The 15340-nt window shown below is 44.9% G+C and overlaps 1 protein-coding gene across 4 annotated transcripts in view; it reads right to left on the reverse strand.

Moving 5' to 3' along the window:
* trpm7 (transient receptor potential cation channel, subfamily M, member 7) overlaps positions 1-15017 on the reverse strand; it is a 37529-nt gene extending 22512 nt beyond the window's left edge. Inside the window, exons 1-8 of one of the 4 annotated variants that reach the window (XM_072717940.1) lie at positions 14828-15017; positions 6998-7071; positions 4939-4977; positions 4480-4678; positions 3507-3720; positions 2215-2339; positions 1443-1614; positions 427-601 (exon numbers count right to left, since the gene is read on the reverse strand). In XM_072717940.1, coding sequence (XP_072574041.1) covers positions 427-601; positions 1443-1614; positions 2215-2339; positions 3507-3720; positions 4480-4678; positions 4939-4977; positions 6998-7071; positions 14828-14830 — 1001 coding nt within the window. In that variant the 5' untranslated portion in view covers positions 14831-15017. Of the gene's footprint in view, positions 1-426; positions 602-1442; positions 1615-2214; positions 2340-3506; positions 3721-4479; positions 4679-4938; positions 4978-6997; positions 7072-7877; positions 8033-14827 lie in introns of those variants that run through there. The other 3 variants (XM_072717939.1, XM_072717941.1, XM_072717942.1) reach the window with 3 other exon arrangements.
* Positions 15018-15340: the final 323 nt, after the last annotated feature.

A 15340-nucleotide genomic window follows, 5' to 3' on the forward strand; every position in this document is an offset into this window, starting at 1 on the left:
GTTCCCCAATTCTAGTCCTGCAGGGCCAGGCTGCGACTCAGTTTTCAAACACACCTACTAAACCTGGCAATCAGCTAGTGAGCTGAATAAGTGTGTTTGAGAAGGAAAATCTGTAAGCTGTTTTGCAAAATGGCACTCCAGGACCAAAAGTGGGGAGAAATGTACTGCAGCATGGTTCCGGGTTCGAAACCAGGTCTTGTTCCACTCAGGCCCAAGTTTGTTCCCAGCTTCAGAAGCCAAGCTTGAGGCAAGGTGCGCGTCTGCGATTTTGGGTGGGCCGAGCACCGAGGCCTGTGCTTCCCATGAATTAACCCCAGATCACCATAATCCCGCTCTGGCAGATCGTCATTGGGTCAAACCAGACGCAACAGGCACAGAACCGACCGCACTAACATAAAGGTGCCTGCTTGGCTCGGCCAGCCTCACCCGCCTTCCTCTGTCTGCTTGTGGACGTAGGCCAGGATGTCTGCGGCGCGGCCTGTGCCCTCGCACACCACCACGGGCACAGGCGGGCTCTCCTGCAGGTACTCCAGCACCGTCAAGATGACGTTGGGTCCGCCCTCGAAGATCAGGGCCACCACCGGCACGCCCTGACCGATCCCTGATGGGAGACACAGGCAGGACAGCATGGCGCCGTTAGAACACACAGAAAGGCAGATGGAAGGTACGCCAGGCCCCCCGGAGACGATGTGTAATGAGGAAATCGCCACAGCGGACCTTTGTCTGGCCTCCGTAACCATCCATTGTGGGAAAACTAGGTCAGCTCAGTGTGACCGTACTGTGTTTAAAGCCATCATTATAAATCACGACTTCAGCACACCTAGCTCACCACAGAGGGTAAATTACGTGGATGTGTTATGCAAGCTGGGAAATAACCAAACTCAGGGCCAGCAAGAGCCTGCTGGTTCATAAAAACAAGATAGGACATCATCATCATCATAAAAAAATTATAATATGTCTCAGCTGGTAGCACTATAGGCTCATACCTGCAGGGGTGGGGGGGTTCAGATTTGTTCCCCATGTCACACAGATTTTCAGAGTTCATGCATTTCAGCTAATTGGTGTCCCTCAAATATTACTGCATAATTATGTGAGCGAGTGTGTTCAGGGCATGTTGCTCTTTTGTGCCCTGTGCTGTCTGCGATAGGCCCAGAACCCACCCCCCAAATACCCCCACCCCAGTGCAACTCGCTGGGCCTCAGTGCCAGTGAACAGAAGGTCACTGGCTCAAATCCTGTCCTCAGCAGGGAAGAGCAGGGGGGCCCTACGCTTGGACCACAAGCTTTGCTCTCAACCATTATATGTGTGTGTGTGTGTGTCAAAGGAGAACATCATAGGATATGTGAAAAGAAGCACAGCGATGTCGCTGTCCCTGAAAATGCCGAATAAGGCATCATTTCATTATGTCCGGTAGGCAGACCCCAATAGCGGCTGGGCCTTACTGGCGTGTATCTTCTGCAGGTTGATGTGCTTCTCCAGCTCCCGCCTCAGCTTGACCTCGGCGCCGTATTTGCCCACCGTGCCGTCGTCCACCAGGACGAAATGCGAGTGCAGGTTGTTGAGGACGTTCAGCTTGCTCAGGGGGTTCAGCAGCGTTTGGTACGCAGCGACCACCTGGGTGCCGGACAGAGGCCCCAGGGCGGGTGTAAGTGTAGCTCACAGGGGGCATGAACCATGCTAACCATAGTAATTACACACAATGGAAAACAGAAATCACAAAAGACCATTTGGACATTTACTCCCCTTGGGCCTGACAGAAACGCAACCCCCCCACTGCTTGTTCTGCTTCACATGACCCCTCCTACCCCCGCACCCCCACCCCTAATACTGGATCACACCTCACACCTCCACCTTCGAAGGAGAGGCAAGGAGCAATGTCTCAGATAAACTTGACCAAAACAGAAGCGCTTCTCAGAGCTGATCTCAGTTCAGTTACAAACTGCCATGTAAGCATGTAGCTTAATCAGTGCTTATGCTTCCTCACTTCCCTCTGAGCCGGTACGCACTCACTGGCCTGTAAACACACATGCCTGTATCGAGTGCGCTTCCAAACGAGCAAAAAATAGGGGTGGCATTTAAAGCAGGATGCTACTCCAACCGGAGCCCAATGGACCAGGAAACTGTGGGTGAGCCACATGATCACGGGACTCTACCAGGACTACTAAACCGATTCAGGAAAATGTGAGTGGGGGGGAGGGGCGGGCGTCTCCTCACATCTTTCCCGATGAGGTCGTTCCGGTTTTCAATAACTCCCCATGGAGCTATCCCAATAGTGCAAATTTTTCGTGCGGACCTGGATGAGTGCTCTTTGAGGGCATCTCCCACGTGTTTCGCTACACCTGAAGAGAATATGTAAAAATAAATTAAAACAGGCCACTAACTTTGATAAACACACAAATCAGCCCTGAGTAAACCGCCAAGTCGAGCTAAATGTGGTTCATTGTTCAGTTCAGCTAGAAACAAGTGCTGAATGAGTCATTGTAACAATTCACTGCGTGTCACTTTCTATTGAGTGCCATGGATAGTCACACAAACACAGACACCACCAATACAACCTGGTTTACATAATTATCCCTTGTATACTGTGCTAGGTTCACTAGTGACCGGTGACATCATGTTTACGGCTCTCCCGGAGTCATACGATGCTGTTCCCAGGGAGTGCCATGTACTGTTTTTTTATTTATTACCAAACTTATGGTAAGCTAGCTTAAAATTTTATTTACCAAAAATATACCAGGCTGCTAGTGACCCAAACGTGGTAAAATAAAAAAAAAAAATTACATGCGCTTTTTAAGTGCTGTGTTTGTACACTGTGTTCAAACAAGAACATGCTTTTCCCCCCATTATTTTATATCTCTGAGTCAGAATTACTTAGAATATCACAGAAATAAAAGTAAAAACATTATTTTACCCTTATTACCCCCACTGCCACTCTCTGTCCTTAAACTCCAAAGCATGAATGGGACATCATCTAATGGTAGTTTTTGCCATGTTTGCCAAATTTAGCTTTTTTTGTGGATAAAGGGCTATAACAGATTTGGACCCTTGCAGAGGTATATATATAAAAAAAATATTTTAAAAAACGCTGATGTCAGCATATTTTGAGAAGTAGGTGCTTTGCTATACATGTAAATAAACAGAAAAGGCATATTTCACCCGACAGCCATTACAAAACATTACACAGTATGCATGTTATTTCAATAGGAAAATAATTTTAAATGGATATACATTTTTATAATCTTAATATTTACACAAGGGTTAAGCAACACTTCATATAGCATAAAAACAACGATGATGCAACAGACCCTTCTGACAAATCTAAATAACACGTGCGTGCCTCTTAATAACAGCAGGAATTAGACATAAACACCCTTCAGCATAAATAATGTGCGGGACATAAACTCTCCTGTCATTATGCCCTCCTGCCCTCTGGGGCGAGGTGATTAGGGCTCAGGTTCCCACCTGTGTTTACGCCCCCGGTCAGGATCCAGGGCTCAGGTTCTCACCTGTGTTTACGCCCCCGGTCAGGATCCAGGCACCGGTGGTGACGGCCGCCTTGATCAGCCCCTTCCCCACCACCTGCTTGATACGCGGGTGCAGCTCGAAGTTCTGCAGGCCACCGTGGACGGAGATGACGATTTTTGGAAGCTCCATCTGCCACTCTTTCAGCATGAGGCGTAGGATCATCTCGGGTTTGGAGTCGTAGGACAGCCGGAGGTACTGTTCCCAGGGGCAGGGAAGGCGGGAGAGGTAGAGGGGGCAAAGATGACACGACGGGCCTTTCAGACCACCTCGCTCTGAAGACATCGGCTCTGCTGTGCTCCTCATCATTACAGTACGAGAAAAAGCATCCTCACTGGGATGCGATGCATGTTTACACACATTTAATCAAGAGACTATTGAACTGCGATGTGTGTTACCCAAAAAAATCATGCCAGTGTCAATGTACACACCCACCAAGGGCTGGGCACGTGCCCCAGTCATTCATTCTGTCTTCATGTGTGTCGGTATGTCTGCATAAATGGACGGCATGCAGTGGTTGGCTGAGGTTAGACCAGTTTACCAATTCGTTCTTCCTGACAGCCCGCTAGCACTTACTCACCCACACTTTCCCTTTGCAAACCAAAGTCATCAGGCCCAAATACTAATATGACCATTAACGACTGATAAATATAAACTGATGTGAGAAGACAGAAAGCTGTTGGAATTTTTTTTAACTGTGATCTGATACACTAAAATCAGTCCAGTAATTTCACACATCTCAGTTTAATTATGTGATAAGGGCAGTGGAGTGCTGTATTTTGTCTAAACAGATGTGACCGATTGCTTCACAAACAGCCCTTGTGTGCCGATACTCTTACTCAGTCCTCCCACACGCTGAATATTTCCAGCCGGCATTCACGCCGTGACTGTAACACTGGCATAACGACTCAGTAGCCGAGCAGGATGAGACGGGGTGGTGCCCTTTCGGATGCAAACCTTGGCTCTGTATGAGTGGGCCCCCCCCTGGAAGTTGATGACACCGTAGGCATCAGTAGGGGATTCCTCCGTGTGTTTCTCCACTGACCACTGCTCCAGCTCGGGCATGGAGCTCTCTCCCACCTTCACGTCCGAGTACTTGGTGGCCAGGCTGGCAGTGAAGCCGGCATGCTGCCGGACCAGCCGCCCACAGCAGCACCTGCCAGAGAAGATGGCCTGGGTCATTCAGGACGAACCCTTCGAGGTCTGTGCCGACGCCGTTAATCATTAGAAACAGTAGAGCGGGAAGAACAAGAGCTCATCACATCCTGATCCACATTAAGATGTTTGCTAGAAGGTGGTGACCATCTAACAGTTCTCAACCATAAGTTTTCTTAATGTACCAACAACCAACATATTGACCTGGACATTGGACAATGAAACCAGAACCTCTGAGAAACATGACCGCTCAAAACTCACCGCACCAACTGCTGGCAGATCTGACATCCTGGAAGGCACCTAAAAATAAATGTAAAAAAAAAAAAAAAAAAAAACATAAAATGTTATGTATTGCCATAGAACTATAATGATTTCCTACGATTACAAATATCCATAAATGAAAGTGTCTCAGAGATCGTCCCTTGAAATAATTCAACAGCATCTCAAGTTAAAATGTAACAACTGGTGATGAAACTCTGCTTAAGTTGAATATCAGTTATAAAATATGAGATTAAACATTCGACAAGATTACTGACTGAAAGTAACTAAATTTTTCCCACATAAAGCAATTTTCCCCTCAATATACATCGATTCAGACCACACCAAGAAGTTTTTTGTTTTCTGATGAGTCTTGCAAGCCGACTAAACCAACTTGACAAAGATAATATAGTAAAATAAACTGCTCCTCATTAGCCCACCATGGCATAGACTATGAAGGCCAGTGAAAAATCTGAAAACAGCTTCACGCACAAGGTTGCCCGGGTTGGGCACACCGCAGAAATAACAGCTTTCCGTTTACCCCTGTCAGCTGTCTGTGAGGGTACAGTAAACAAGCCTCAGGACCGCTTCATTTGTAACCGAAACCTTTTATTATGCAAAACAGCAGAGTAGACACAGAGCCTAGCACTCTATGTTTATGCCAATGAATGGGTTTAACATTTAACCATATTTTCTGAGGAACTCTAATGGTAATTTACTGGAGACATAACAGATTCAAAAAGTACAGCCCTGAACACCTTTTTCTCCCTGCACTAATTAACTCTTTCTCTTGAAAATAATTAAAAGAATAAAAAATCCAATCAGGATAAAAGCTAACTTTCTGCAGATGACAAAAACAAAACATTGTTTTTTAATCAAAGGGTAACCAAAAACAATGGCTTTCAAGCAGTAACAGAGTGAAAGCTTCATTTTACACTGGAAAGTTCCCATTAATGTCAAACCTGCTTTGGAAGCACTGGGTGAAACAGTGGCTGGAATTATAGTGGGCTGCGTGACCGGGGCAGATTTAACCTCCCTCCCATTGGTAGCAAACACTGATTGACAGCACTAACTAATCCAATCTACCAGTGTTAATAACTCCCACTCTCCTGTTGTTACACAAATCCTTAGAAGGTATGAACTGCAAAACCTTTATATATCTGTTTGAGAACACCTCATTTGTGTTCATTTTATCCTGAGCAGAGTAAGCATAATACCCTAGTTGCGTTGTCCAGGATGTTTTTATGCATGTGCTTCTAAAAATAATTGCCCAAAACTGGGGGAAAGAAAATAATATTCCTTAAAAAGTAAGGCCCCTCTGTTGGCCTCACACACATGACCCTCGTTTCCAGAAACCACGCTCCATATGGTAATACACTAGTAGGACACTGAGACGTGGAGGAGACGGCTCAGAGGGATAGTCTAGATCCCCTCGCTTTTTCAGATGCACACACTCTGAGGTAGGGGGAGCTGAAAATCCAGCAGCTTGTGTTGTGGCTTGGCCAGGCGTAGGAAGACAAATCTGAATTGGGCTCCCTGATCCCCTCTGACGTCTGTGTGGATCTCCTCACCAGCACGCCTGGTTCACACCACCTTCAGCTTCACTTAGAAGCTCATCATGCTAAACCTGAGCAGCCAGGTCCAGCAAACGTCGACAAATAAAATATACTGCCACTGTAAGCCCCTGAATGTCTGCATCAAGCCCTGTAAATCTGCCCATATTTATAAAACTGACTGTCACTGAAAAGGAACAAGTGCAAACCATTATAAAGTAAAACAAGAAGAATGACATCTGTTGCTTTTAGAAGTCGCTTTTGCTGGGAGAATCGGGCTCGTGTTTAATTGGGCAGTGAATGGCTCAGTGGGCTAAGTCTCTGCGCCCATGACCGGAAGGTTGTCAGTTCAAGCCCAGGCTTCTGCAGAACAGTCATATGTCCGTGAGCCCTTGAGCAAGGCCCTTAACCTGCAGCTCCAGGGGCGCTGTATGTTGGCTGACCCCGTGCTATGACCCCAAAGCAAAAAGAGTGACGTTACAACCCCATCCAGTTGTCTTTGCACGTACCTGTGAGGGTCTTTTGACACTGGAAGTATGTACACACATTCCCGCTTGGTGAAAGTTCTTTCTACCCAGGATTTCTGGGAGTGGAAAAAAGGGGAGGAGACAAATCATTACATTCATTAATCCCAAATGAATTTGGAAGAATATAAAAGAATATAAAAGTTATATGGAGTTCCTCTAATCTTTTCTCCAAGAAACGGCACCTGTTTGACCCTTAGCTTACTTTATAGGAGCAAAAACATCAAATTTGCGTACAGCGCATTCATGAATTAGCTGCATTGACGGGGTGGTGTCCAGGTAACCTCCATGTAATCTCAGATTTACCCAGAAAAACCCTCAAGGATCAGCAGGCAGCTTAATAAACAAATGAAGCAATCATAGAAAATTCTCCACGTCCGCAGCGTCAACCCCACAGAACCGCTAAACTAGTCCCCTGAATCACCCAAGCACGATGCCTTATCCAGCCAAAGGGGTTTAACTCCAAAGAATTTTTAATTAAATTTCAAGCCCCAACACCTTTTTGTTCATCGTGCTGGATCTCACAAACCACCCCCCCCCCCACCACCACCACCACCACCACCACCCCCCTTAGGATCCTGGACGAGAGCTCTGCATTCCACAGCACCGGAGCACCTAAACCCTTCAACCAGCACTCAGCAGTGATGAGAAAAGCTACTGCAAAACCTCATGCCTAAAAATAATCATTAATGACTCCCTCCAAAACTACTATGCACCTGCGCCAGACATAAACTGCTGTTGGCCAGTCACAACTAAAAAAAACAACGGTCATACTTTTGTTTTATAGCTTGTTATACATCACTATTTTTTATTTAAAATGATGTTCCAAGGTCATCAATGTGGCGCCTGAAACTACAATACACACCTCACGTTCCCGTTCTTCATCTTGTAACAAGAAGGAATAGCGGAACATTCCAGGCATATCGTACTGCAGGCATATCCTATCCCATCCAGGACTGCCAGTCTATATCCATTTAATTCTCAGGTTCAGCGTGTACCTGCTTAAGTCTCGAAGTCTAAATGATAGTGGAATTCTTTAAAAAAAAAAAAAGTCCCCTGTTAAACGCTGAACAATCAGTCTCCAGAAAAAAAAAGTTCAGGCTGTTTAATCTGTGTGGGGCCGCAAAGAAGGGGTTTAGAGCTAGTCGTTTCCAAGAGACGGGGTGTGAGTGTGTTTTTTTTGGGGGGGGGGAGGGTGGACAGCAAAGAGGAGACAAGCTGGGCAGATGAAGGACATACAGAAGACTCCACCCTCAGATTCACAGCGTCCTCAAACTGCAGGATAGACTTTAGGAGTATCACCTAGCAGAAGGCTTCGGAGGCGATCCCTCCCAGCATTTTCATGTCTTTGTGACAGAACTAAGCCATCTCATAGAGTTACTTCAAGCATAAAAACTACACAACTAACAAAAACATTTACCTTCAGCAGCATACATGAAAAAGCCTGCCACATCCACATATACACAGCAGAAGCACAGAACCGCGATTTTGTCCTTGACGAGAACGTAGCCATGGTCCCTCTAAATGTCAGGCATAAACATGTCAAGCTTCTGCCAAACACCAAGTAGATGTTCTTTGTCTCTGAAATGTTTCTCTCAAGCTTTCATTAACACAATTCTAGGTTTCTGCACAGGCTTTTCCCACAAAGAACACATTTTTATCTAAGTGTTCATAAAGCTTTCATTCACAATTTCTGCACAAATACTCCACAAGCAACTCTACACGCAGCCCCCAAGGACCCTGCAGCATACAACTTGAGACCACCTATTACATTATCTTTTAGCAATTTGCATATCACATCTCCTCCATTACTTGTGCTGTTCAATTATCTGATTAAATATTTACAAGAAGTTATCAGCCACAAGAAACGAAGAACTAGCCAGCATTGTACATTCCAAAAATGATGTACTCAAAATAAATAAATTAAATTGAAAAAGTCTCAGTTTTCATCCAGCCCTGCAGCCTCCTGACGTGCAATGATGGTCTCTGACATCAAGCCGGCTGTGCAGCTGCCAAGAAGAATTATTACGTAAAGAACAATTCATGACTTAACAAATGGTGTATATGTACATAAACTCTGGACCAACACCTCCTACGGGGGGGGGGGGAGGGCGGCGGTTGGGAATTACAGGGCCAGTCATAAGCCAGTCAATGGACATTTCTACCACAGACACACTGCCAGAGACAGAGCAAGGAAATTTTCTGCAATTCCGTCAGGGTGGCCCTGGCAAGCGGTTGTGCCACATGTTTCTGACGGCACTGCGTGAGGCAGAATCGCCTCCTCTACACTGCCAGCACAACACCCCAGGTAACCAACATTCACTCTAGCAGTAATAATTAACTTACATTCATAAAGTGGTACAAGAGCAAAAAAAACCAAAACAAAACACAATTACACCATGGACAGATCTGAGACTTTTTGTATGACCTGATATAACGATGCTTTCAACCTGGCATGTCAAATAAGACAGACTGTACAGACTTGATATTCTTCACGTGTCTCTGATACTTCAGATACAGCCAACACTCAACCAAATGGCAACCATTTAGTACAACCCTGTAGTACAAGTGACAAAACAAACACAAACATCCCAGTAACAAATGAGACAAGAGTGCTTTCCTCTTAGGCTTTCCAAATGTAGTCAGTAGCATTTCCTTACAATGCAAATACCTGACAGTGCACACCCTGTATCGTCACTGAAAAGGCAACACGATTCTGTGAAACACCATAATTTCTGAGAATGAAGCAGTCTGGCAGTGTCACCTTTAGACAACAAGCACTAAGCAAAAATATTAATAAAAACAAACTAATTCCTGCTTATAAATTTGGCGAGAAGACAGGAGCCATATTTATTAGGATCAATGACCTTCTCTACAGAAACTCAGAGATTACACATTTATTTACAATCACTTCACCAGACCTTGAAAGATGCTCGTTTCGCTTTCTGTATCCAGTTTTAGCTTTTTGTGGCAGTTAGACCTGTTCATTATTTTCCAGATAAGTGCGGAACCAGATGATTTGCCTCCAAAGGAACGAGAAGAGGAGAGGTTCAGGTGCCACCAGATACGGAGTCCGCACAATGGTCTTTCCTTCTCTATTCGTGTAATTTTAGCTTAATCCTTCTAAAATCATCACCATCTTGCATTCCTTTCAACGAGTCAGGGTGCCGGAATGCGACTTAGCACCAGCCCTGGGCCTCGCTGCAAGATGACAGGTGAGTCATTCCATGTCAAATCATCACACTTTTGGACCTCATCATGAATTTTAACAAAACTTGGCATGCTGATTTGGTCACATGAGTAACTCATGAAACTGAATGAAAATTGGGTGAGTCTTGGATCAATATTGAGGGAGATTTAAGCAAACAAAGTTAACTTTTCTTTTTTGGGGGGGGGGGAGGCTATGACTTGGCTGGCTATATTTACCTTAATGTAAGCTGCACAGAAGTCGTCCTTATACTGTTTTAAAGCTATTGTCCAGTCTAGGTGAGAGGTGAGTGAGGTGTGCAAATCGGGCCAGTATAAGTGCACACTTAGGGAATCACTCGACTTTGCAAGCATCAAAGGTTACTGTATGTCGCGGCTGCATATGATGATAATTGGTGGCTAGGATTTGTTGAAGAAACTATGCCCAGCACTAGAGATGTTCATGACATTATGATCGAGCTTTAGTAAAAAATTGATACATTCTGAAATATAGTTTTTTTTTGTTATAGAATTTTTAATATTTTTATCAGTTATTACATAGTATTCAAATGGGGATGGCATATTATTTGTTCAATCTATAGAGCTGGACAATAGCTTTAAAACAAAATAAGGACCACTTCTGTGCAGCTTACATTAAAGGTAAATATAGCCAGCCAAAATCTTAGCCCCCCCACCCTAAATCGCTTAAATCTCCCTCTATATTGAGTCCAGACTCACCCAATTTCAGTTTCATGAGTTACTCATGTGACCAAATCAGCTTGCCAAGTTTTTTCTTAATCCGTGACAATGAGGTCCGAAAGTGTAATGATTTGACATGGAATGACCCAGGTCCACGTTCTAATGCGAGTGACGAAAGGTGTTCCTATTTACTGTGCTTGATCTGGGAAACACTACGCACTCAAACACACACAAAGAAAGACAACATAAGTTTCTGAATGCTCCAAGGAGTTACGACAGACTAATTTACTGCCCTTAAATATAACTGAAAAACTTTTTAATGTTGCAGAATTAGTTAAAATAAAAATGAATTCATGGGTTAAATGAGACTGATATATTTCAAAGATATCTCCATGATCTGGAATATGAATCCTTAGTGGCTTAATGATGGCTAATTATCAAGTAGAAAAAAAACAGCAGGGAAATGTAATGACTGAAGTGCGATACAAGTACCCAGTGCACTGGTGATGGACGAGCACCGTAACAACTGACACAGTAACGTGTAAAAGTGCACTGAGCTAAAGCCAACCTGTAAGCCTGACAAAAGCTAGCAAGTCAACACAATTTTACCCTAGTGGCTGAGCACCAGCTCAGCAGACCCACAGCGTCACTGTACTGCATTTCAGTCACATAGCTAAACACAGAAATACGCACATCAGAAAACTTGAGTGTTATCACAGAAACACAGTCTCGGAGCTGCAATGTTGGATTTTTTTTATATTTTAACATTACACATCCTTTGTCTCTATCATACGAGTGAGTCTTTTGTCCTCTCCCCCTCTCTTCTCGGTCCACTGCGGCAGAATAAGTGAGCAAATAAGCTGAAATCTGTGACTGAAAAGTTACCGTGCGGTTTTAGTGCCTTCCGGAAAGCGTGCCAGTAAGTAGGAGAAGAGGACCCTCAATGTTTCCCGAATGGCATGATCTTAAAAGCTCACATTAACACAACCAACACCTGCATCTGTGAGCAGTCAAATGTTTGTGAATCCTGTAATACATCAACCATGAACTACAAGTGATGTACTCATAATGGAAAAGCCTAGCGACAGAGAAACTAACCAGATCACTGCTTAACAGTTCCTACATCTGATTACCGTAAACTATTAAACTGATAACAGAATTCAAACTCAAAAGAGCGGAAGGAAATCCAGCACAGTAATCACTGAAACAGCTTTGTTGAACTGCAAATCCACAACCTTCAGACTCAAGGGCACCAAGTGGGAAAACTGCACTTCCTTACAATTGCCCAACCCCAGACAGCATTACACACTTTTTCACCTGCTTTGACACAGGGAGCTTATTTTTGAGATAGAAAGGATCTCTGAAAATGAAGCAGCTGCCATTATTTCTCAATGCTGAAGAGAAGTTGTACTCAACATTTTTAAAGTTCTTTATCAATAAACTGTGTGAACCCCAATCTAAAACAGGCAAGAATACGATGAGAATCTAGTGCAGAACAAGACCGTTGAGGCTACGTCTGTGAACATCAACTACCACCAGAATCTTAACTCAATCATTAAATAAAATTCTCAATGAATTATCATTTACAGACAAAACTATTAGTGGGACAGAATTGTTGTACTTCAGGCTAAATCAGTTAAGGAAAGACACAAGAGAAGATAGAGAAATGCAGCCTTTGCAAAACAGGATTGGACATGAGGGGAGCACTTTAAAAACTATTAGCAAAGCATTTTAAAGTTACTACTGTAGACATGTTGGCAGTGAACAAAGAAAGAGGTGAATTGGAGATCATATGAGCCAGAGTATTAATCTCAAATCAAACATGCAGCCACCCACCCCTAACACATTATAGTAATACAACACCTCGCAAGAAAAGTACTATGAAGTTAAACAAAGGGAACTGAAAGACCTAAATCACAGGTGCCTGCTTATAAATGTTAGTGAAGAACTTCATAGTATCATAGAACATAAAAGGCATCATATATACATAAATGCCAAAAGAACACAGAGTCACTGCATTTATGCATCAGAACCTCAAGGAGGTGATGAACTGTGTTAACCTGTAACAGACTGACTCGTTCTTTACACTCCTGCCTTATCTATTATGTATAGTCATTCGTGGGAAAAATCACAGTTTGACCTGCCCACAGGGCCCAGTGGTGACAGATAAAATCAGCCACAGACTCTCACTCTTTAAGAAGACGCTGCTTGTAAGTCCAAGCATGGCCATTTCTGTCAATCGCCCAAGACCATAAACAATGACAATTAGACCCCTGAGGTAGGTAAAGGTTTTGCACTCAAAATACAATTACAATACTGCCTCCAGAATAGCAGGCATGTTTAAGCAAATCAAACCAAAACCATAACCCACCACCACACAGATAAATAATTGGAGCATGTTTCAAATATGAGTAACTTTCTGAAAATCATCTTCAGCATCCTATTAATCACAATTCTCCTCAGATTTATGTATTATACTGCACATATTCTTTTCAGGTTTGACTTAAAGACAGTGTCTTAGTATTCAAGACTGCAAATATCTATCTACGTACCCACACCACTGGTCAGGGTCATGGGGACATTTATTGTAATAATTATTTTATTTTTAACACTGTTTATGTTGTTCAGTTCACCAGATCAAATCCTATGTTTGGCAGAACATTCACGACAGTGCTGGGGGGGCAAATGGCAAAATAAAGTCATCAGCCTCATTTGATTATGTGTATCCATTCAGAATGCTTTAGTAAAAACCAGTATTCATTCCACTGCAGATGATATTCTCTTTCATACAAATTCTTTACTGTACGTCTCTATTAGACTCTGGGTGCTACCCTAATTCCGGAATTATTATAACAAATCTAAGATCATTACTGACGAGACTCTTTCGCATGCTTATATTAGGCAGACTGCCGCATATTTAAGGGCACCCTCCCATATGAGAGCATCAGAGCTGCGTTTTAACGGAAAGCCACGCCAGGGCTGACTGCAGGAGCATCCAGCGCACCGTGCTGACGAAAGCCTGACGCCAAATGCTGCTGTGTGACAAGATTCAGTTCCACGGGTACATCTTGCCCTCGACACCGACCTACTCAGCCTTGTGCGTTGTGCGTGCAGTTTCAGACTATTCTAGAACATGCCGGCGATACTAAAAAAAACGGGGGCCAGCGCAGGGGAACCGGGGAACCCGGTTTCGGGTTTACGATCGGTGCACCAGCTTAGCGGTGGCTCAGGGAAGACCGTGACAGCTTGGCTAGCCTGTGTCAGTTTGTGCAGCGTCCGTCATTAAACTGGCACGTCGCCTCGTCTCATTCAGTGTCAGAATAAGTAACACTGAACTGCACCTGGCAGACCTTGACGCCTTCAAAGCGGGACAAACTCGCCGCACCGGAGCGAATGTGACAGAGCGAGGCGGCCCAGTTCTACAGCCGCACCGGTCGAAACGGTCCGGGTTACGCGGCCGCTCGCGTGGGGATCCCGCGTGCTCGAGCTGAGGTTGCTCGCGGCTGCCACATGCTGTGACAGTGCGGGAAGGTTCCATGACACCACGGAGCTCCGTACACGAGAACACGCTCGGGTCGGCTAGGCGCAGCCCTTTCGCTTTTCCAACATCGATCGCGCTCAAACCAAGGCACACGGACACTCGCGCCGACCCCTCACCAGAAACGCTTATGAGAGATCATGTTAAAGACGGGACGGCTGCTGGGGAAGATAGGGGCTGCACACCCCGCGTTTAACGGCGACTCGCATTCCGTCCCGTAGACGATACAGCACTGTCGCTGACCAGAGAGCCGTGACAGCACTGACAGACATGCTTCAGACTACACATATCTCCCACCAGCAACGACAGTACCGACACCGCTACTGCCGGGCACACATCTCCAGCTCGGTACCCTACCACAAAAATAAACAGCGTCCGGCGAGGCTGCATACCATTCTCTTCACCGTGCAAACTCAGGAAGAGCCGCTCCGTAGCTCTTAGCCATCTATCGGCGGTGTTATCGATTAGCCTTGGAAGGAAAGCCCGGGTGACGTCGGGGTAATCTGCCTCCGCTCCAGCTCCAGCGGAAGATAGCTTTTTCATAATTGTGCGACTCCGGACTGACGCTGCGTGACAAGTCAGCTGAGTCAGCCCGCAGCGCGTCACGTGACGGGGCGGGGCCATGCCGCGGTGGGCGGGGCCATAGGTGCGGCGGGCGGCCCTGGACTCGAATTACCGGCGAGACGCATTATTACGGGTGCGATAAACTGAAGCGCCCGCAGCCCTGCGTAGGACAGAGTGAACGCTAGTTGCCCGAGTCCTTCAAAGTCCCGTCGGTATAAATAACAGATTGTATTGCTATTCTCGTTTCTGTGTGTGTATGTATTATTCGTGCAGCAACATTAAAGTACATTAACTATATTAAAAATCTGGGGTTACATAGAAGCAACTTTTACAAAATTATC

This window comes from Paramormyrops kingsleyae, chromosome 11 (genome assembly GCF_048594095.1).
Source record: "Paramormyrops kingsleyae isolate MSU_618 chromosome 11, PKINGS_0.4, whole genome shotgun sequence".
Classification (NCBI taxonomy): Eukaryota; Metazoa; Chordata; class Actinopteri; order Osteoglossiformes; family Mormyridae; genus Paramormyrops; species Paramormyrops kingsleyae.